This window comes from Apodemus sylvaticus, chromosome 19 (assembly GCF_947179515.1).
Source record: "Apodemus sylvaticus chromosome 19, mApoSyl1.1, whole genome shotgun sequence".
Taxonomy (NCBI): domain Eukaryota; kingdom Metazoa; phylum Chordata; class Mammalia; order Rodentia; family Muridae; genus Apodemus; species Apodemus sylvaticus.
In genome coordinates, this window is record NC_067490.1 from 44,117,415 (window position 1) to 44,142,074 (window position 24,660).

Below are 24,660 nucleotides of genomic sequence, written 5' to 3' on the forward strand. Positions count from 1 at the left end.
CTTTAAGGAAAAGCCCACATCAATGCTTCTCAAACTATTCCATAACATAGAAAGAGGAGAGAGGCTTCCAGAATCATCCTTTGAGCCTCTAGTGCTCAGATACTGAAGCCAGGTGAGTATAATAATGAGAGAAAACACAATGAACACCATGAACACAGACATGAGAATCCTTGGTCAGAGTGCATAATACCTTCCCCAGAATCCAACAGCACTTAAAAGGACCACACTTCCTGGTCAAGATGGGTCCATCCAGTCACACCAGGGCTGTAACACCCACCAACTGATTGACAAAATGCATAGAAATGGAAGGCCAAGCATCACATGCTCAGCTGAAGAGTGCGATTGCCATTTAAAAAGAACACGGATCTGGAAATTGCGCTGTTGTGTTTAACAAGCCAGTCCCACAAAGATATTGACTCTCAAGTGCTGAGGCACAGGTAGGGAAGGGGCCTGAGGTCAGAGGGGTTGGTTAGAGAAGGAGAAAGACGAGGGGGTTCAGGATCTTAGAGTAGAATAGTATCAAAGCACATTATGTGTGTATACAGAGACGTCTCAGTGAAACATCTTACTTTGTATGCTTAATTTTTATTAACAAAAACTTTAAATGTAAAAAAAAAGGCAAAGAAAGTGAGTAGGCAGAAAAAGACAAATTGAAGATAAATATTGAAGAAAATTTAAAATATATAAAAATAAAAATCTAAAAACAAATTGAAGATAAGAAAATTTAAAATATATAAAAATAAAAATCTAAAATCTAAGACAAACTAAAAAAAATGCAAATGAAAAACTAAAACCAGTACCTGAAAACTATGAGCAGTAAAGTGAGAAAAGAGCCCACTGTGTCAAAGTCCAAGCAGGATCACCAGCATCCAAACCCAAAACTCCAGCAGTATCCAAGCCCAAAACTCCAGCAGTATCCAAGCCCAAAACTCCAGCAGTATCCAAGCCCAAAACTCCACCAGCATCTGAGTCCAAAACTCCACCAGCATCTGAGTCCAAAACTCCACCAGCATCTGAGTCCAAAACTCCACCAGCATCTGAGTCCAAAACTCCACCAGCATCTGAGTCCAAAACTCCACCAGCATCTGAGTCCAAAACTCCACCAGCATCTGAGTCCAAAACTCCACCAGCATCTGAGTCCAAAACTCCACCAGTGTACAAGTCCCAAACTCTACCAACATCCAAATCCAAAACTCCACCAGCATTCAAGTCAAAAACTCCACCAGCATCTGAGTCAAAAACTCCACCAGCATCTGAATCATAAACTCCACCAACATACAAGCTCAAAACTTCATGAGTATCCTAGTCCAAAATTTTCACCAAAGTCCAAGTCTCACAAATAACCACCAAACCACTCTCCACACTAGAAGGACAATAACCAGCCCTAGGCAGTATATTATAATTACATTTATCACAGTGGCTCCTCGTGAGGTCAGAGCGGGACATGGATTGATGAGAGAAGAGCGCACACCTGCCCCAAAGGACTGTCTTAGCTACTCTGCAGCCATTGCTACCAAGTGCCCAACCAGAAGCCACACAGGGTTCATTTTGGTTCACGCTCTGAGGGAACAGGGAAGGCATGGTGGCAGGAGTGGTGTACCATGTTAGTGTGTGCTCACACTGCAATGGTGGTCACCCTACCTCCAATGCCAGGCTAGAAAACTGCTTCCTAGAGCTAGAACACACCCCCATAAAGCTAGATTCCAGCTTCCCAAGACAGTATCACCTGCTAGAGACCACATGTTCAAACACAGGGGTCTATAGGGAATATAGTAAATGCAAACAAAACTCCGTTACCTGCTGGTAGTAACCCTAGAGGTGTCAAAGTAAATGACAATCGGCAGATGGATGTTTTCCATTTTGCAGAATATGGACAACAAAGATATATCCACCATACCATCGACAGGTACTCAGGGTTTCGGTGGGCAACTGCTTTAAGTTCTGAAAAGGCTGATTGTGTGATTACACACTTAGTGGAACTACTGGCAATTATGGGGATGCCTGCACAAATTAAAACAGACAATGCTCTCGCATATGTATCTAATAAGATGAAGCAATTCTTTGCCTATTACAAAGCATGTTACTGGTCTACCTCACAAAATCCCAAAGGACAAGCAATTATAGAAAGAGCCAATTGTGCCCTAAAAGAGATGCTTATTAAACAAAAAGGGAGAGCAAAAACTCTCAGAGACAGAGTAAATAATGTGTCACTAACTCTCAATTTCCTTAATGTTAGTGAAAAAGGAACAGCTGAGAGACACCGGGTTATAGAAAAAACCGGAGGAAGTAGGCCAACCAGTAGACTGTAAGGCCGTGCTGATGTCAGACTGGAAACCTGCGAGAGTGTTAAGATGGGGGCCTGGGCATGCTTGTGTATCTGCAGGGAATGAAAAATACGGTTACCAACAAAACTTATAAAAGTCAGACGGGACCAAGGAAAACCTCTTGTAACCTGACACGTGGATGTCTTCACAAAGCAAATGGCCCAAATAATTCACAGACTGTCTCAATTACTGATTCCTCAAAAAAAAAAAAACCATACAAATCAGCTTCAAAAGGGCTAGTCCAAGTGATCTATCACAAAGAGATGGACAATACAGAGACTGGACAGACAATATGGAGACTGGACAGAAACAGAGACTGGGCAATACATGCTACAGCTTTACTCAGACTAATCATTTCTCCCTTGGGGACCCGAAACAGGAATTCTTTACCCCAATTCATCAGGAAACAAATACACACACACACACACACACACACAAATATATAAAGACCATTGTCCCAATCTTTTAACTTGGGGCGATGGTTTTGGTCACTTAGTATTGTTATGGTTGTTATCATTTAGGATGGTATGTTTTGTTTAATTATCATATTCCCTATTGATAGAAATATAAGTTTTTTGGGTTTAATTATTCTATCTTAATAGTTAAGGTTTTATTTAAATATTCTATATTAATAGATGTTGATAGAAATGTGGTTTTGTTTAATTACTATATATTAATGGAATTTAAGTTTTTGTTTAATTATTATATATTAATAGGAATTTAAGGTTTCTGTTTAATTACTGTATGTGATGACCTGTATGTGCTCAGCCTAGGGAGTGGCGCTATTAGAAGGCCCTGTTGGAGTAGGTGTGTCACCATGGGCGTGGACTTTAAGACCCTTATCCTAGCTGCCTGGAATTGAGTCTTCCACCAGCAGCCTTCAGATGAAGATGTAGAACTCTCAGCTCTGCCTGTACCATGCCTGCCTGGATGCTGCCATGTTCCCACCTTGATGATAATGGTCTGAACCTCTAATCCTGTTTGAATTATTGTATATTGATAGCTATTTAGGGTTTTTCATTGTATATTGATAAAAATTTAAGGTTGTTTTGTTAGACTATTATTTGACTCTATTGTACATAAGCCACTTATGAAAATGTGATAGCTCTTATAATTATTTCTACGTGGAGGTTGTTAATGTTAGAGAAAAGGACAATTCTTAAACAGAAAAGGGGATGTGTAGTAGAAACCTAAGCGATCTTGGGAAAGTCAGCTGTGCTGTGCGGTGTTTTGATGGACAAAGATGTGAAGGAATGTTTTCTTGAAGGGGACACAGGTGAAAGACTACGGCAGACGCACGTGCTGAGGCAAGACCCGTGGAGGACACGTGATGTTTGGAGAGTGTAAGCAGGACTCAAGGACAGTGATGGAGCCCGAGCTCTGCTTGCTTACAGAGCCAGCTGTGCAGTGCTTGTGGGTCTCGAGTCCTCACTGGTCTTAGCTTCCCTGAAAGGCACAGCCAAGAGCTTCTCCTGGGGTTCCTCCTGGTCCCTCCTGCTGACTTGTGCTGAGGCTGAGGCCTGGCTGTCTCTGCTAGGTAATCCCACGACTGCTGATTCACATTGCTATTCCAACTCTACCGAACCGGACTGCTGGCGTATCCATGAAGTGTTTGCAGGTGGATCAAGCTACCCCTGCTGACCTGTGACCAGAACTGCTGATTTCCAGACAACACAGATGGGAGTTGCTCCAAAGGACCATTTCTAAACAGGGCCACTTTCCTGTATCCCTTCTTTCCCTCTACCTCTGGAGGGTGGTGGGCTAAATGGGAGATTAAAGCATGTAAGAACCATCATTAAAAATAGGCATTGAAAAAATTACAGTTACAGTTACAAGATGGAAGGTGAATTTATTTTAAATGTTTGTCTTTGTCAAGAAAATCAACAGAGGTAGTCAAAGATGAGTAATCTCTAATTTGGAGATATTTCTGTGCCGTTCTGTGACACATATCAGGTACTAGTGTCTTTATTATCTCTATATTTTCAGTAGTATTCCTTAGTTATACCCAGAAATAGAGCTCCATCCCATGGACTTACAGGTTAAATAATGCCCTCTGTCTCTCTAAATTGTCCATATCCCAATTCTTGGGACTGGTGACAACTACCATAGATGTCAAGATGGATGGTGCAAATGTGAAGGACCCTACTGTGGGAAGAATGTCCTGGATTACTTACACAGGTGGAAAGAAATCATAAGGATCTTTGTAAGAGGAGGCAGGAGGATCAGAGTCTGGATGGAAGGCACGGAGGAGGATGGGCATGGTGTGTGTGTGTGTTTCACATTTTATCCACTGCATATGTGTGTGCACATTCACATGCCATTGTAGCCATGCACAAGTCAGAGGACAACTGTATTAGTTGGCTCTCTGCTTCCAGAATGTAGGGTTGAACTCAGGTTGTCTGGCCTGAGTTTCCTGTGGTTTTTAATGTCACTGAAATTAGAGTGGTTTCTTAGAGCAGCAACAGTACATCAATAATACATAGAAAGAAAGGTCTTTTCACCAACATACATGGAAAGAGAGGTCCTTTCGACCTCCAGCTTCATGCTCATTAGAATGAATTAAGCCCAGAGGACAGATAGTCAGTGAAGGTCTTCCCTACCATTGTCCTGTTTGTTCTTAAGCACAACAGTAGGCTGGAGCTTTCTTTGTCTTTTTCAATTTCCAAATGAATTCTTAATTTAGAATGAATCAACCTGAAAGAAGGAAATGTTCTTCTTAAGCGTTTACAAACCCTCTGTGGATCAGAGCTGGCCTTTCACTCCCGCAGGCTACCATGGGCATAGCTTCGGGGTTCTCGCGGGCCTTTTGTCTCTCCCCACCAGCAAGCCTGTATTGGAGTGACTCATCCTTCCTTCTGAAATGTGTGGCAGTGGGAATGCTCACAAGGAGATGATGGCCAGAGCCCACGCCATTGCCGTTCCACGCTATGGCGATTACGAGTTGATTAAGAGCTGACCTTGCTACTGTGCATTAAGAACTCTGGCAGGAAATTGAACTAGAAATTTGGAACAAAGAGGCCAGGACTGCATTTGTAACTGGAAGTAGGTCACTCTGCTGCATTGTCTTAATACTAAGGCTGGATTCCCTCCCCTAAAATTATGCTTTCTCCACTACAAGTTCGGTTATTAATACACTGCATCATGCATGATTTTAAAGAGAATATTAGAAAAAAAAATGAAGCACAGATCTGTCTTTGAGAGTCAAAATTTATTGTTTTTTTTTCAATATTTTGCCCTTTACAAGTAATTGTTTGGTTTTAACCTACATCCCATGCATGTTGATAGATTTGCATCTTTTTCTCTTTCTGTCTTTCTCTGTCTCTTCCATATCTCTCTCTCTGGATATCAATCAGTATGGAACACACGACATCTTAGAACTTTAAAACATCTTCACACATGAATCTGAGTCTGTGCCTTGGTTCTTTGCAGTAGTGCCCAATCTCACTACTCAGTGGATCCCTATGGAGGCTCGTTCCTCACTACGGGCCCCAATGTTCCGGGTTCCCGAATGAAATACACACACACACACACACACACACACACACACAGCCTTTATATTTTCATACGCCTTAAACAGCTCAGTGACTGGGCCACTTCTAAACCTCCAATTGGCTAATCCACCCCTCAGATGTTCCCAAGTCATTATTTACTAAAACCTATATTCCATTTTTGATGGCCTAGATCCAGTTGGGGGCCTCTCTTGGGGCCACTCTTCCACGGCTCCTACCGGGCAGCTATACCTTCTTGGGTGAGGTATCTTCATTCTCCTTCATTTGTCATGGTGGATCTACCACTTTCTTCTCCTGTTAATCCCTAGCACGGAACCCTAAAAGTCCCACCTCTATCTGCCCTGCCCAGCCATTGACTAACGGCATCTTTATTTACCAATCAGAGCCAACTGGGGGCAAGGTCCCTTAGTGTCTTATGTAAGGGACCCAGCAAGTAGGTTTTTGGATAACATGATTACCATGAGAACACAGACAGCTACAGTTCTTCATATGAAACAGAAACCATTTGAATATCTTATGCATGAAACGTCTACACTGGAGGAATATCAAAAGTTTACCTAATGAATAGGAAGATGAGGACCCGTAGGTGGGCCAAGAGTATGCGCAGAATGGATCTGGGCATGCAGGCAGCATGTTCCCAACCTTTCTCTCTTGACCGTAGTTCCTGCAGTGGACACATGTGGAGGTTTGTGATGAACTTCTAGGAAGGGAGGACAAGATTCTGTAAAGCAAACATCCATGAGATCACAGAGGGAACTAGGTAATGCTGGGCAAAAATTCACCAGAATAACCATTGGACACCAATGGCTCACTGCAGTAGGCTTGGTTGATGTTACAGCAAAATGGGATAAGATGACCTCCCCTGTCAAGGGAGATGCAAAATAGGATCTTAAATCATTGTTTGGATAGAGGCATTTCCTTTATTTTTTTCAAAGCCAATTGAGTTTCAAATTACATTTAAGAAATCAGTGTGGAGTCTTTTAGTTAATTCTAATGGGAAAAATAAATTTTTGTGTGTGTGGAAACAGTGGCTGCTTTGAAGATGTAAGGAGCATGGCTGTGCTGGGCTCTGCATGTAAACGGTCTCCTGGGCAGTTGCTAGGTCTGTGGTATATATTTATTCAAGTAGTAGAGCCTGAAATACTCATGGTTTCTAGGGCTTTCCAATGGGGTTACTTACTCACTTTGCCTCCAGCAACCCAGACTTTTCATTACTGGGATGGGGGTGTACAGGGTATGGTAGGATTTGAGTGGAGGTGGTATTTTTAACTCTCATTTGACATGTATGTTTTGGGTACTTTGTAAAAAATCTTTTTAAAAAGATGTATTTATTTTATGTGAGTACACTGTCACACTCTTGAGACACACAAGGAAAGGGCATCAGTTCCCATTACAAATGGTTGTGAGTCACCATGTGGTTGCTGCGAATTGAACTCAGGACCTCTGGAAGAGCGGTCAATGATTGTAACCGCTGAGCCATCTCACTAGCCCCCTTGGGTATCTTTTATATACAAGACTTCCTAAACCTTTTAGAGGTAATCAGATAACAGGGTTCTTTAAAATAAAGTCTCTTATGGAGAAAATCAATTTATAGAAATGATTCTCATAAGTGATGAAGAGTACCAGACTTGAGGATGCTCAGGGCACTTAGAGGAAAGTCTCATGGAGAACTAAGTTGGCTTGGCGTAGAGGGATGTGGGGAGTGAAACCCAAGTACGGAGGAAGATGGTGGGAGCCGAGACACTGAGGAGCCACCTATTAGGACGAATGGAGGAACAGAAGGGAAAATACAAACAAACCGGATGAGGCCATAGCTAACAGTGGATGCACACAGTCTTGTAGGCTGATGAAAGCTAGCATGTTCCAAACGTGTAGGCCACCGGGCATGACGATGGAGGGGATCGATCTGAAGAGATTGCAGGGATCAGATTACAAATGGCTGGTCAAGCTAAGGCGTTGGCTTATTCTAGGGGCCACGAGAAGCTACAGAATATGCAGGCAGAGTTGCTGATAAAAACAAAATACTCCCTCATCCTCCTTCCATGTGGTAGGAATCTGGGAAGGAAAGCACTGGCAAAGGTATGAAATTCACCACACCTTAAAGCACCTCCACCTCCATCAAAGCCAGGAAGCACAAGACATCCTCTGGGTATGATGAACCTCCTCCGGAGATACTGAAGCAAAGGGCACCTGAGATCCTGAGGGGTCAACGAGGGCTGGGTAGCACAGCATCTCCTCTACCCCACCATGGATAGGGCACTGGCCCATCACCCGAGGAAAGAAAACTCTCACTCAGTTCATCTTGGGCCCAACTTCTCATTCTGCTGATGTTTGAACTGATGCCTTTGGGCCTCCTTGAAGTCTCACAGCCTTTCAGTGGAAGGTTAAAGCATTACTCCCAGTGTACCAATCGTGGTCTACTAGAAATCACATCCTTCCTTATCTACAAACGCTTTGCTGTAAAACTGCTTCTTAGAAGATGCTCTGAATTTTAAGAGAGTCTTGGTCCTGGTGAACCCCCCCCCCCCACTCTGAAGATAGCCAGTGATCATTTTAGAGAACAGGGTGGTGGAAAGAGCAGGGCATTGGTATAGAGCTGGGGCTGAGTGTCCTTCCTCTCTTGCCCTGATGTCTCATGACTGCGACCCAGCGCCTTGAAGGAGTGCTCTGTTCTTACCCCAACATGGTTCTCAAAACTTCCTCTAATGCCAAGGGTTAGGAGTTTGAGCACAAGAAAAGCCAACTACATCATTAGGAAGAGCCTCCTCCCATGAGATAGGTTTCTACAAGTGTTCACACCCCACAGGGCTGAAAAGAGTTGGCTGAGTTTTTTTTTTTTTTTTTTTTTTTTTTTTTTTGATAAAACCCCTTTATATGTTTGTCAATTTTCTTATGGAGTTATAATTTTCTTAATTTGAAAAAAATGTATGTGCATAACTGTGCCATATACTGTTAGTGTATTTAAATGTATGAACTGTATTTGATAAACTTCGCTATGTTCTTTGTCTTTGGATTTTGTTTACCATGGGGTTTGACTATACCTGAATTTCTTTTGTACTGTGTGGTTTTATTCACTGGGAAGTCCTCTCTGCTTCACATACTTGATAGAGAGGTCCTCCCTTACATTTTTTTTTGTCTTTCACTTTACTTATTCATCTACTCTAAACTAAGTTGGGAGAGGCAGTAAACTCTTGCTCTTGAGGTTAAAAAGCTTTACCTGAATGTCCTGAGGTATCTAACTGCACGGCATTATTGTTTAAGCACTCAGGCACTGACTGAGACAGAGATAAAGACTTGGACCAAGCCCCAGTTCCAGAGGCTGAGAAGCAGGACTAAGATGGACAGATGTTAAGTTTCGCTCACCACGTCAGACAACTTGGTCTTTGGCATCTCACGACCATCTACTCTGATCCTTGGTTTTGCACTTCTGGAGAGAGAGAGTTCCCGACTTTGCCAGCAGCTCCACTAACCTCTGCTTGCCAAGGGTTAGACATGGGAGCTACCCCTGTCTCAGGTGGGCACCATGTCTGCTGTGAAATCCTACCCAGCTTTCCCAAGAGGTAAGGAAGCAGAGAGCAGAAGAAGGTGGAGAGAGATCTACAGATAGGTAGGAGTGTTCCTGGGCCTGTTTGAAACATAGACCTATTAAACATTTCATGTGACTGGTTAGCAAAACCAGGAACTCTGGGTAAACTGAACTCTAGCTATCCACAAGCTATGGAATCTTGACTAAGACTTCTCACCAACCTCTTTTGAAACCCCAACTCAATGAAACCCAAAGAAACTCTACAAGATGATTCTAAAGCCCTCTCTGTTCCTGTTTTCCTATCTCTGTTGCTACAGCACAACTCCCCAGCAGATGTAGCTAGCTACCTTCCTGGGCGAGGAAAGTGATACCTACACGGAAAGGGACAGGGTTCCAATCAGCCACAGACCCCTTGAAATTGAGTATCGTCTACAAGCCCAGGCAGGGTGGTTATCACATGCACTCTGCATGCTATGCAAAGTTCTGCTAGCTTGGTACCAGCTGTGCCGGTGACATCTGTCACACAGGGATTAAATGCCTCAGCAATAAAAGATAACACTATCAGCTGTCAGCTGTTTCAGTAATAAAGTGGATGTGGGTCCACAGCAGTGAAAATGAGATTTGTTGAGATGGACTAAAACAAATGTTCCTTTCATCGTTATTAATTCTGCCTTCGTTTTCATAATTACCTTTGTGTGTGCAGTGTTTACAAAACAGGCATTTAATAACCTTCCAGTAAAAGAAAGAGTACTGCGTCATGCTCACTTACTCTGGGCTCTATTAATAACAGCAATCTAAAAAAACTAAGGGAGCAATTATTCTTTTAACACAGAGCAGACTCCAATATTACAGTAACACCCAAGGGGCTGTAATCATTGTTGGCTTTGGTTACACTGTGACATAACTTAATAGACAGTAGGGGGTAAGGGAGGAGAGCTATTACCTGCACACCCAGGTAGAGACAGCCTCCCTAATCCTACAGCCAGGGGCTGATGAGTGATTGAACACAGAGAGGCCATGAGAGGACTCTTGCCTCTTCGTGCCATTGGAGAACCCAGAGTCAATGCCAATGCCCAAGCTGGGCATGCTAGACTGCTTCTGTGTACTGTGGAGTTTGTACTAAACAGTTTCTTTCTCGAAGCTGCATTGTTTAAGGGAGTGATCCATTTTCTTTTCAGAGTACACCTGAATACAAACCTCCTAGGAGTGTAGTATATCCCAGTGAGCAGGTTTGGTAAGTAGCAATGACTCCCAAGTACATGGCCTGTGTGTGCATACGTGCATGTGTGTTTGTGTCTGTCTGCCTGTTTTTGCTAAAGAAACAGAGATAGAAATGTATGTGTCTGTGTGTCTGTCTGTTGACCTGCCTGCTTGCCTGCCTTCCTGTCTGTGACAGAGGAACAGAGATCTATATGTGAAGAGGATGGTTTTTATTTTGTTACTATACAATGATTCTTGTCTCCGGAAAGCAGAGGCGAGGATGCTAATATTATTACTAAGTGTAAACAGTTTGTTGGGAGATTTATTAACAAGTGGATGACAGTAAATATGTACACTTTAGTTTCAGCCCATTGGGAAAATGGCTGCAATATTGTTATGAATTCCTGTCTCAGAGATACAGCTTTAAACATTGTTATGCTCTGGGGATCAGAAGGGCTCTGCAAATCAAGACACCTGCTGCCAGGCACGGTGGGGTTTGATCCCCAAGACCCACACGGTGAAAGGAGAGAACTGACTTTCAAAACCTGCTCTCTGGCCTACACATGTGCACTATAGCACCCACTTAAGTGATTAATAAACAAATTATAATAATTTTAAAAAGATTATTAGAAAGATATTTTAAGGCAGCAACTAAAGTATTACGATGGCAAAGTTTGAGACTTGCAAGCTACTAAAAACAGGAAACACATGAGAAATGCTTGGAGTACAATGTTGGGGGGAGGAACCTGAAAAATGAAAACGTGTACTTAAGACTGTAAAGATCCAGATCCTGTGAACTGTTACAACTGTATCATCTCCTTGGTAACAACAGATGCTGTGCTGCCTCCGGTCAAGCGCCCTTCTAGTCTCATAAGCTCACCCAGTCCTTACAGCAACTTTGGAACAGGCTCATCCAGGGTGAAGAAAAGTTATGGTTTGGACTGAAATTCTTGAAACCTTTGTGGCTTCAGAAAACGAACAATTCAAGATTGAGGAGGTAACTTACCTGACAAGCATAGGACTGAGTTCAAAACCTTTAACAAATATTTATAAACATCTAAAAAAAAGGAGCAGGGTGTTGGAGCACGGAGCTGGAGAGGCGCTCTGTGATGGGCCAGCTGATTGACAGCTTCCGAGTTAATGAGAGCCTTGTCTTGGAATCTGAGGAATGACAGCTGAGGTTGTCCTCTATGTCTGTCTGTCTGTCTGTCTCTCTCTCTCTCTCTCTCACACACACACCATTTAAACAGCCTCACTCAGCTTCTAAATATGATCTAATATATACATATAACATATACACACATACATATATACATCATATACATATGCATATACATCATATACATGTATAAACACACACACATACACACACACACACACACGTTGAAGCCACAAGTCACAGCCATTGCCATGACTTCCTTCCTCCAACTGTCTTTAATGGTGACTTGACACTGATCCTTACTCTGCCCCTAAAGGACTTGGTATACTTACTGATATCACTCACACATTTCCAGAACTTCTGACCAACATCAGTCATCAGAGTTGCCCCCATTGATATATCCACAAAACCCCAGCTGCACACCTGTTGGGTATCGCTACTGGGCACCCCACTCCCCAGGCAGTCCATGATAAGGGACAGTGCTTGGCAAAAGTTAGGAAACCAAGCTCCTCCTTTTAACACTTTCTTTGCATCAGTTTTTGACATTTTTTTTAACACCATGCTTTGCTAACTGAAAATGCTAAACAAGCCCATTACATAAGTTTTACTAAAAGAATACAAGCGTCTGTTTAGTCTTAAATAATATTCGAATCTTTGAGTTTGGAGTTTCCAGACTCTCTTCTCTGTTTGCATCTTGATGTTCATTTAGGGAAGGCAAAAATGATGTGGTCAAATATCAGACCCATTCACTTCTATATCTTTCTTTTTGAGACCCTGCTTATTACCCTAGTCCCCAGGTGGAGCCGTGGGACTAGTCCTACATGCTGAGCTGAGAGCAGGAATACAGTTTATGGCCTAAGGACTTAGTTACTGGCAGGACCCCCTCTAGGGCAGTGGCTCTCGGCCTCCCTAATGCTGTGACTCTTTAATTCCTCATATTGCAGTGACTCCCAACCACAAAGTTACTTTGTTGCTACTTCATCCCTGCAACTTGCTACTGTTATGAATCACAATGTAATACCCGATACACAGGATATCTGATATGTGACCCCTGAAGGGGTCATGACCCACGGGGTGGAAACCACTGATCTAGCCCTCTTTGCTTTGTCAAGGTAATTGCAAAGATCTCAAGGTGAGGGTAGATCCAGATGTGCAGTAACCCAAGGTGTCTGGAGACGGCAGCCAGATATCGCAAACATGAAGCACTGGGCCTGTGGGCTCTTTGTTACGGCAGCTTACCTAACGCATATTGGCTCCTATGGTCCTTACCAGAACCTTACACACCACTTAGAACAACTTCAGTTCACTCTCCATCCTACTACCCACTGGACCCTTTAATGGGTAGCAGGTGGATATGTTTGAGGAGACTGGACCACCTTATCTCACTAATTAACTGTATCATATTTGTAGTTTTTTCATACATATGCTATTATACTGTGTTTCTTTTGCTAACCATTAGTTACTTAGTATGAATTTGCTGAGCTACAATTGATGCAAAATGAATGCTAGTTTCTATTTTTATGCAATACCAGAGATTGAAGCCAAGGCTCTGTATATATTAAGTAAATGCTCAGCCACAGAGTTTCAGCCCAAGCCCTTGGATAATGAATGAAGGATATACTGTATAGCCAACGCTGGCCTTGAACCTGCTATGTGTCCCAGGCTGACCTTGAACTTGCAAGCCCAATGTTCCAGCCTCAAAAACACGGCATTAGAGGTATTACAGGCATGCGCTACCACTGAAGGCACAATCTGCCCCAACGAAACAATCAAGATTAAGATAATGACAATGTGCACTGTCTCAGAATTCCCTTCGAGACACCTTTTCAGTCTCTTCCCCCTTTTCACATCCCGGCACGCCCATCTCGGCAGTAATCTAGTTTCTATGGCTATGTATTTTCAAGAATTCTGCATGTTGTATACTCTTCTCTTCTTGTCTAGCCTCCATCACGCAGCATAACTATTTGGAGATTCATTATGCACATTGCATAGATCACTAATTCATTCCTCTCTCTTCTGAGCATTGTCCAGTCAGATGGGTGGACCCCCAATTTACTACTCACTTGTTGATGAATATTTGAGTAACTTGCTTTTGTTTTTGTTTTGTTTTGTTTTTTGCTCTTACAAACCCAACTACTGTGACCATTTATATCCATGCCTTTATATGAACACATACTTTCACTTCTTTTAAAAATTTTTTGATTATGTGGTGAGAGGATGTTTTATCTCTTAAGAAACCACCAAATCGTCTTCCAAAGTGTTTGTGCCATCCTGCATCCCCAGCGACAGCCTCTGAGGATTGTGGGTGCTCGACATCCTCACTACACCTGCTCTGATCTTTAACTTGGATCAAGTGTTTGCGGCATCAGCAAGTACCCGGCTTTGTTCCAAAACTCATCAGCTTAGGTTCGTGAGGCTTCTTACAATCATCTCTTAGCTGGCACTCCTCCTTCAGACAAATGGAGATTGTCAGGTAGGAACTCTGTGAACTTACTCCCACCGCCTATAAACTTAGATCTCTCAGTACCAATTATCCCCTCCTTGCCTCCTGGCAGAGCAGAGGAGCTGTGTCCCCACCAACTCCCTGCACTGTGCCTCACAGCCCCTCCTTCCTAATCAAGTCTCATCTATCAAGCATCTTTCTTGTCTTTTTCAACTACATTATTGCTGCCTCCTCGGCTGAATAATATATTCAATTCTTGGCTTTCAGAGAGAGAGAGAGAGAGAGAGAGAGAGAGAGAGAGAGGGAGAACACTATATTCACGAGGGGTGGGGGTGGGTGGGGGAGGGTGATGTGTCCCTCCTTACTGTACCCAGTCTCAGACTCTATCTTGCTGACCATGGCTCCCCTGTCTCCGCCATGTTTCTAACGGAACACTTCCCAGTCCTAGGTTCACTTGTTTTCTCAGTACTTTCCACACTTGGCACTTGCTCTTTAACTGTCTGACATCTCGGGCGGGGGGTGGGGGGCGTGACTCTCCTGGGTTGCTTTTCCCTTTTGTCTGCCATGTTTCTGGGCCTCAGGCTAGAACCTTGGCACTGCTCTCAAAGGCTCTATCTGTTACTTAGAAGGCAAAGGCTTCACAGAAGTGATTAAGGACCCTGGAATGGAGACAGTATTAAGAATTTCCTAGCCAGAACTTAAGTGCAACCACTGCATCTTCACAAGACAAACACACAAGCGATCGGACTGCGGAAGAGGGCAATGTGGCCACTGTGAGGGAGGAGTCACGAACCAAGGAACACCACCTAGAAAACTGGAAAAGTTTGATAGGAATTATTCCCCCTGTAGAGATGCTGGCGGGATCAAGGTTTGCTGCCATTCAGATTTCTGACCCTGGGACATTGATTTCTGTCTTCCAGGTCCCAGCACTGTAAAATGTGTGCTGTTTGATGAGTATTAACAAGGTTGATGTGATTTGCTACATCAGCGACAGAAAACGAATATGCTCTGCCGAGTGGAGTCTGGCGCTGGGCTTCAAGCTTTAGAGAATCCTGCTTGTTCCAAGTTCATACGCCTTCTATGTCCTTGTTTCAAGGCTAGGCATCAGGTATCTATGGAAAGGTCCATGCTTCCAAGGTCCATGGGCTCCTCCCCAAGTTTGTCTCTTAGAGACAGACTGTCCCCCTGAATCAGGCCAAGGGAGCCACTGTTGATTGACAGGGACTTGTAAGATACAAGAACTGCAGCAGAAGTCCTGATGGAAAGCCACTGAAGTTATCTAGACAAGAGGCAATGGTGCCAGTCCAGAAATGTCCCTGGTGAGGCTCTCTGTGTGTTTGAAGTCAAAGATGATGGCATTTGATGGCACATCAAGGAAGAAACAGAAAGGTAAACATAATTTCTAAAGTTGTTGTTTCTCATAACCATAGATGACATCACCCTTAACATTGTAAAGAAGAACTAGATAATGGGGTTAGCGGGGGTAAACTCAGTGGCCGAATGTAGGACACTCATTAGGTAATAAAGTGGAGAAGTACCTGCATGTTTGAATGAGGCCTGTGTTTCTCAAACTTGATGTGCTTCTGCAACTAGACAGGGCCTTGTAACCAGAGATTCTTAATTAGTGTTTGATAGGTCAAATGAATATGTGACATTTCTGTGTGGAAATGTTTTGCGATCTGCCCACAGTTTTATATTGTTACATCATAGGTTGGCTAATGTCAAACCTATTGACATGACATAGACTGAGCCACCAAGTAAGTCAGCATCATTAATAAACTGATTGCTTAGCTTCTTCCTGTGTTTAGTTCCCCCAAACCTTGATCAGCCCTGGGATGGACATTAAATATTAACTAACATTTAAGTAGACTGAAGTCAGATTCATAGCCTGTAGTAAAGTCTCACATAGAAGTGTCTCAATGTGCTTATTACAGAAAAATTTTTCTTTATGGTTATAAAATTTATCATACCATTAATGCCTTTGTTCAGTCTATAGAGTTAGATTATTTTCTCCCCCTCACATTTAGGGGATGCTGACAGTCATTTTTTTGTGTCCTGCACACTCCAACACATTCCAGAAATGAAGGGGTAAACGGACTTCAAGCAATGAGTGACAAGACTGGAGAGTCCGCAAAGGTTAGGACTTTAGAAAATTTTAATGCGGCGAATGAGCAATAATGGTAATCTTCCCACATCTAAGTTTATGGGCATCGTGAAAGTCTACATGTGCAAAGCACAGAGTGTTCCAGTACTGAAAAGGTCACCCTGGCTGCCCAGGCGACATCACCAGTGAGCTTTGTCCCCGGCCTTCTACAACCAGACTCCTCCTCCTCTGCCTGTTCAGTGGTTTTCTTTATGGAGTGAGTTCATTAGCAGCCCTGACATAATAAAATTTCCAAATCACTTCTTAAGACCCAATTTTACTCCTTTGCTCTTTCCTGGGGCATGGTTTCCTTCTTTCTCTGGGGGACTCTGTTTCTTCTTACCGCTCTCTCTCTTCCCTTTGTTTGATCCTCCTTGTCTTTTGATTTATGAACACTTCAGCTTACTAGAGCTCAATCCCTGGCCCTCTTTTCTGTCCAACAGTGTTATGTAGCAATGTCCTCCACACTGAAACTTCCCATCTTGGAGGATAGGTCCTTACGACTCAGCCAGCAAACAACTCCCAAGTCTCAGGAAGTTCCCGGAGCTTTCAAGGTTCCTAAGGTCCCTCTATCTCTGAGGGGATATGAGTAGAAAAGGCTACTAAGACAAGAAGGCTTTCCTGGCCTGTCAATCTGCATGCAGGCTGAGCCACAACTTTTGTGAGTTCTTACCTATGCTGATGAGCGTAAGTAATCCCTCACCCACACTCCTGTGAGTAACCCAATAAACTATTGTTTTTCTAAGTTAGACTTTAATAGAATCATTTCTTTGGGTCTGTCATTGAACAGAGTAAACATTTGTTCTCATCTCCTCTGGGAAAAATCACACAACAAATACTCCCAAGACGACCCTATCTAGACCTATAGATTTAAATACCATCATTGTGTTGGTAAGTTCCATTTTTTTTGTCAGCTCCAAAACTACTGACATGTAAGGGTAACCTCTCTGCACCTCCATTTTCTCATGAGTAAAGAGGGTATAAACCCAGTACCTATCTCACAGTGACGGTGGTAGCTGTTCTGTTCTCACTTTGCAGATCCGTCTCGCCCCACCTCAGCTGCTCCAGGGAAACGGCCTTTGTGCCTCTACATCAGTACTGCTTGTCTTGCTCTCCGGGTTCTGGCAGAGTTTAATTAATAAAAGTCATTGTCAAGAGGTAGCATGGGGCTAAGAGGTGGTGACACAGTAATTAACTGTCCCATCTCTCTCCATATCAGACTCTGGGTTGATAGGGTCTGCCTGTCTTTCTAAAGGTCACATGACCCAGGCCCCTACTCTACAGCAATTTCTCTTGGATCGAGAATCTGCTTCCTTTTCATTCCATTTAGTGAGCTGGGGGGTGGGGGTGGGGAGCTTCGGAACCTTTGCTGGCTTCGTTTGACCATATTCCCCTTTAGAGAGAGACCCTTCCTTAATCCACTTCATTACTTAGTTAGACCACATTATTTGTTTCTTGCTGGGAGTTCATCAATCCAGGCTTGGTATAGTGATTTAGATATTTGTCACGTGTTTAGATCAATGACTCATTTATAGTAAGTGCTATAGGAGTGTTTGTGACAAATTGCCCACATGTGCTCTCTATTTGGGAGACCAGAATTAATTTTTAAAACTCCCTCCCTTCCTGGATTAGGGTTTTCCAAGGACACAACCAACAGGATGTGTGCATCCATGAGAAGGGAGGTCAATGGGCTTTGTTGACACACTGGGCATGAGATAGGAGAGAAATAGATGGCTACATGAGTGTGAGGAATTTATTATAGGGAAGGGACCTGTTTTATTGTGGGAACTAGCAGACCCAGAGTTCGCAGAGCAGGTTGTTGCACTGGGGACCTGAGGAACCTGACGTGGTTTCCGCCTCAAGGCCATCTGCAGGAGGGGCAGAAAGACCCATTGAATTGGCAATGGTCATGAAGTGACTGACTGAGGTATCTCCACACATGGAGGGTGTTGGCTTTACTGATTGCCTCCCCATCTAGGTGTTAACCTCACCCCAATCTCCTTCAGTAAAACACTCCGGATGACTGGGTAGTTATCTGGTCAAGTTGACAGAAGACATTATCATATGTACCACGCCCCCTCCTATTGTCTCTTCCAGCCTCACAGCCCCGCCCACGCGGCCCTTGGCTCTCCCTCCCCCTGCTCAGTTCGTACAGCTCTGTTGACCTTGGGTCTCTTTGAACTTGCCAGTTGCATCCTAGCCTGAAGCCTCTGCATTTGCTGCTCCCTCTGCCCAGAAGGCTGTCCCCTCACATTCTCACACATCTCACACCACATCTCACTGCGGTTACCTCCTAAATGCTACCTCCTCGCAGCAGCTCCCCCAGTTCCCCCAACCACTGCACCATGCTCTGCTGTCCCCCTCCCTTAGCTTCTTCCTTGGCATTTATCCCAAAATAAAATTAGGAATTTGTTTGCTTTCAGGGCAGCCTCACCACTAGAATATAATACCATAAATATGGGGGGGGGATTTTTTTCTAGTTTATTTCCATATTCCCAGGCTCAGAATTGTACCCAACATACAGTAAGTACTCAGTAAACATGGGATCCATGAACTAATGCACATGTATGTATTTCCCTAACCTCTCAAATAGTAATGTATGTGTGGGCATACTTCTTCATATGAGCCCACAGTAAGCCCTGCTCCACTTAGCACTGATTTATTGACCCACTGATAAATAGGAATGTTTGCTGTAAGGTCTTTTTTTTTTAAGATTTATTTATTTATTTCATGTATGTGAGTACACTGTAGCTGTCTTCAGACATACTAGAAGAGGGCATCTGATCTCATTACGGATGGTTGTAAGCTACCATGTGGTTGCTAGGATTTGAACTCAGGACCTTCAGAAGAGCAGTCAGTGCTCTTATCTGCTGAGCCATCTCTCCAGCTCCCTGCTGTAAGGTCTTAATGCATGTTCGGAAGATGACATTCAGAAGAAAGGACCCAAGGACACATTTCATTTACCCCGTGAATATCTGGGAATCCTGTCTTAGGAGACTTTTATTCATTTTTATTAGGCTCTACACCTGGCTACCAGACCTGGCTAGCAACAGTGTGAATAAGTTGTGTTGATAAATCTTTCCATATTGGTAAAGCTATGCTGGGGAGTTGTGGCTTCAGAGTTTATAGCTGCATCTTTGTGTCTTGAATTGTTTTGACCTCTGAAACATTTCTTCCCAGTCCGGTCACCAAGGGAGCACATTAACTTACACCAGTAACATCCAGCCTTCACATGTTCTGGGAATGCCATATGTGACTGTTACTTCCTCCATAGCCCCACCCCACCCCACCATGTGGATCCGGTATTTCATGTGGCTTTCCCTGGAAGGAGATGATAGGTATGTAATAGACTTTTGAAATAAGCACACTCACAATTCAGCTTCCAAAGAATTCCACAATCCATCACATACCCAAGATTATATTTTTATAACGCGTTTACTCGTGTACAAAATATGTTGTAGTTTACTGATGCAGTTGCGGCAAAATATTCTATCACATACAACAAAAATACATCTTTGAAAAATCCCTTTCTCCTGCTCTTGGGGATGGCAACACTGTCTTGGCATTTCAGCAGCTAAAAATAAAGTGCTATTGTTAAGCAGTATTGGAATGTCTTCACTTGACAAATGTGATGTACAATTGAGTATACAACCACATTTTGTTAGTTTTTCACAGAACAGGAAGCTCCAGGTCCTGAACACCTCCAATAGATACAAATATTTGTATATATATGTACACATGTATACACTGTATATGTAAAATGCCAACAAGCCCTCTTTGTCTGAGTCAGTCTGTCACGTTCACAATCGGTCCCTTTGCTCCCGCAGAGTCAGATTCGCACCACTGAGACCTCAAGAGTTCATCATCAGGAAGCTCACCAAAGGCTGGCATGTTGGGTTCATGGTGTTGGTGAGGGGACACAGAGGAGCCCTTCAGACCTCACTAGGGGACCTGGAGCGGAAGGGCACTTTGGATTGGAAACAGCCACAGAACAGGAGCCACAAGGCACGCTGGATCTCCTGGTTGCGGAAGGCATAGATGATGGGATTGATCATGGAGTTATAGGTGGCAGGCAGCAGGGTGGCATACGTGTAGATGGCTGGGTCCTCTTGGCTACCTACCACACAATAGATGGCGAAGGGCAGCCAGCTGGCCCCAAAAGTGCCTAGCACCACGGCCAGAGTTCCCACGCCCTTTCTAGTGGCTGCTAAGTGGGGTGGTGCTAGGCAATGCTGCTGCAAAGCGATTTGGTGGGCGTGGCGCCAGACCACCTGGCAGATGCGCACGTACAAGTGCAGCATGATGCCAAAGACCACAAAGAAGTAAGTGGAGAGCAACGCCACATGGCTGCGTGTCAGGGGGCGCACCACGCTGCAGGACGCGCGGTCAGCCAAGCAGTTCCAGCCTAGAACAGGCAGCAACCCCAACCCGAGGGACACAGTCCAGGTGGCTGCTAGCAAGAGGTGCACGCCCAACAGGGTCCGGCGCGAGTAGTAGGTGAGAGCGTTGTAAAGGGACAGGTAACGGTCCACAGTGATTGCAAGCAGGCTGCTGACTGAGGCGGCGAAGGACGCCACCAGGAAGCCCACCATGAGCAGGCTCACAGTCTCCGAGGGCACCACGTACTGGAACACGAAGTGTAGGATGAGGCCACAGCCCGCCAGCAGGTCAGCAGTGGCCAGACTACCCACGAGCACAAACATGGGCGTGCGCAACGCGGGAGTGGACGCGATGAGCGCCACCACCAGCGCGTTTTCGCCTGCGATCACAGTCCCCGACACGCACAGCAGCACATCCCAGGGATTCACTGCCGAAAGCAGTAGTCCCGAGGACCCTGCCGGCAGCTGCGAAGACAGCTCCAGTGACCCGTTAGGTCCACCGCCGCCTCCCAGCGCCGCGGAGGCTGCTGGGGGTCCCCATTCGCTGGTGTCCGGTGCCCCTGCTGCTGTAGCCGCAGCCGCTGCTCCCTCGGCCGCTACTGCCACCACCTGGGACTCGTTGAGCGCGGCAGCGCTAGCGTTCATCGCCGCCAGATGTTGCTCCCTGCACAAAAGGGACCGCAATTGTCAGGTGCGCTGTCCAAGCTACCAAGGAACTTTGCCCTGATCTAACTGCCTCACTCAAATCGCATGTCTCACCTTAGGAGCGTGCATGGAGCAGAGTGGGGGAAGCGGGGATAAAATGCGAACCCCAAATAAATAAGCACCTGTTGAGTGAATGAATGAACGAAACACCCAGGGCTTCTGAGCTTCGGCAGAGGTACATGGATAGATTCCACTATGCACTAGCATGCAGGAGTATCCTACCTAATCATCAGCCTGAGCTGGGCAAAGCCGCTGTCCGCGGTCCTGAAAGTGAAGTTTGGCTCTCGAACTGGGAATTGAAAGACTAAGGAGGAAATCTGCTAGGGTGCGGTGGTCAAGCCTTGCTCCGATTCCCGGACTCCGGGACGGACTCACTCCGGGACAGCCTTTTACCCCTTCGCTTTTCCCACAAGCTCAAAGCACCCTTAGGAGCCCGCCGCTCACCTGGGGAGTCAGGGCTCCCGGGAGTCTCTGGTCATGCGCTCCGCGGCTGTGTGCGCCCGGCTATCCTCTCTGCGCGGTCCTCCCTGAGCGGCTGCCTGCAGGAGGCTGCCCCGTGTCGAAGAAGAGGAAGGTACTGGTCGCCTGTCGCTGAGCCACCGTCGCCTGCGAGTGAGAGGCAGTGGCAGAGAAGGAAGACTGCGAGCTGGAGCTGCGCGCCTGCCCGAGATTGACAGGCGGGGCCCGGTGACGTCAGGCTCTGAGTTCTGGTTCCAGTGGTTTACTCGCCACACCCCGCCAGGCCAATCCTTTTTGACATCTCCCCACCCCTCACGGAAACATTTCAGAGAGCTCCAGAAGGAAGGAGAAGCCAGAGCCTCCACCAGTCCAGATACCTCCAGGAATGGGATGGGGCTGAGAGGAGAGAGAGAGAGAGAGAGAGAGAGAGAGAGAGAGAGAGAGAGAGAGAGAGAGAGAGAGAGGATTGAGGATTGAAGAGAACCTGAGGCCGGGCAAAAGAGGTTGAACTGGAAAAGAAGGCAAGGGGCGAGGGACAACAAATCCATAGCAAAGGCCAGAGCCGAGCTGAAGATCACTGAAGCCAAGAAGCCACGGAGAAGGGGCGGTCGGGGCATCTGGAAAGAGAGAGAGAAAAAGTTCTCTTTGTACGAGTGTTTATAGCATTTGTGCCATTTGACTGTAGCCAGGGAAAAGACACAGAGCCGAGAGAAGACACAAGCTAAAAGGGCAAGACGGGAAAACAGTTTCTTTTTTGAGAGATTTACCTGCGGAATCTGCTGTGCCGTTATCTTTCTGAGCCCCAACCCCTGCAGGTTCCACCGCTGTCTGATCTCTGCCCTTCTTGCAACTGCTCTTTAACTGAAGACAAGGCCTGTGCCTTGTTAGAAAAGAAGAAAACAGCAAAATGTGATTTGCTTTCCTGGCAACAGACTTTGCCCTGTTAATTACTACCTTATAAAACAAATTATAGGACCAAAATAGTGATAACTCAGCTGCACCAGACTTCAGTAGGCACGGGTTTTATTTTCAGCCCAGATAAATCACCCTTTTGATTCAAAGGTGTTTTGGTTTGTCAGTAAAATGCACGTTTATGCCTCTTTCCTTTGTAACCAGACAGAATCTCCGATAGCTGGACTGGGGCCAAAAGCTAAAGCAGCTGACTCTGTTAGAGCCTCTGAAAGAAATGATTACACATTCCCATTACAGCGCTGGACTGGGGCCACTGCTGTGGCCTTCACACATTGCATGGTTTGGATAAAGTGAAATAAAGCAATGCACATTTGTAGGTACCTCTTGCCTCCTCCCCAGCCAGTGCTGGGCTCCATTGTCACATATAGCTCTAGGGATGCAAAGAAAGAGAAAACCACCCCCGCTCCTGCCTCAGTGCACCTGAACTTGCCTGGGAGAAGATTCATGCCTAAGAAAGTTCAGTTCTTCGTGGCAAAGGCTGATGCTGGGCTATGCGTGAATTCTCCCTCCATTTGAGGGGTTTCAAGACTTAACACATTCTGTCCTCGACATGAACCTAAGACTCAGCTTTTAGGTTCTTCACATTTCTGAAAAGAGACATTTTGAGTTTCAGTGGAAGACTGCCATGTCGCGGAGACAAGAGCTTTGCTCCGGAGCTGTCATGTGATCTGTCAAAGTGCTGCCTTAGCTCGAGGACTGCAACGTTTGCAAATGATTCTATCAGGTACAGGCCCAAATCCTCAAGGATGGCCAAGACAGCTAAAAATACAGGACAACACAAAATCTTATTATGAGTGTGTGTGTGTGTGTGTGTGCATGCGTGCACACACACACACAGACACAGACACAGACACACACACACACACACACACACACACACACACAGGTGATTTTTCCCTTGTAGCTTGATCTCATGGTTCTTTTTTTTTTTTTTTTTTTTGGTTTTTGGTTTTTGTTTTTTTTTTCAAGACAGGGTTTCTCTGTGTAGCCCTGGCTGTCCTGAAACTCACTCTGTAGACCAGGCTGGACTCGAACTCAGAAATCTGCCTGCCTCTGCCTCCCAAGTGCTGGGATTAAAGGCCAGCGCCACCTCCACTGCTGCTGCCACCACCACCACCACCCAGTTTGATCTCATGGTTCTTAAACATGAACATCAAAAATGATAACACTGTTGCAATACCAAAAGGTGGACATGCCTGGCAGGAGAGGTTCAAGACTGTTACGGTTTCACAGCCAGCCTACAGAGATTGGATCTGAGCTAACCTTATCTCTCTGCCCCTCACCTCCTTCTCCCTCCCACCTCCTCCCTTCCCCACCCACTCCTCTGTTTCCCTTCAGAAAAGGGCAGACCTCCCAGGGATAGCAACCAAACATGGCACATCTAGTTGCAGTAAAATTCAGTATCTCCTCTCATTTTAAGGCTGGACACGGCAACCGAGCATAAGGACAAGGGACCCAAAAGCAGGCCAAAGCATCAGAAACAGCTCCCCACTCCCTCTGTTAGGAGTCCCACAAAAAACACCACACTGCACAACTATAACAGATATCCTGAGGGTCTAGAATTAGACCCATGCAGGCTCCCCGATTGTTAATTCCATCTCAGTGATCCCCTATAAGTCCAAGTTTGTTGATTTTGTGGGTTTTCTTGTGGAATTCCTTGACCCCCTGGCTCCTATGATCTTCCCTGTCCCAGTTTCAGCATGATTCTTTGAACTCCACCTAGTGTTTGTCAGCAGTGGGTCTCTGCATCTGTTTCCTTTAGCTGCTGGATGAAACCTCTCTAACAACTGAGTTAGGCACCAGTCTGGGAGTATAGCTGAAAATTATTGGGCATCACCTCG

The 24,660-nt window shown here is 45.0% G+C and overlaps 1 protein-coding gene across 1 annotated transcript; it reads right to left on the reverse strand.

Annotated features, from left to right (window-relative positions):
* Nucleotides 1–20,236: 20,236 nt before the first annotated feature.
* Nucleotides 20,237–21,328, reverse strand: Gpr6 (G protein-coupled receptor 6). Its single transcript, XM_052164318.1, has one exon. The coding sequence runs from the start codon at nt 21,326–21,328 to the stop codon at nt 20,237–20,239; it is 1,092 nt and encodes a 363-aa protein (XP_052020278.1).
* Nucleotides 21,329–24,660: the final 3,332 nt, after the last annotated feature.

Bases quoted from the DNA above. Each gene is read 5' to 3' on its own strand.
- Gpr6 (XM_052164318.1), bottom strand. From the start codon at position 21,328: ATGAACGCTAGCGCTGCCGCGCTCAACGAGTCCCAGGTGGTGGCAGTA.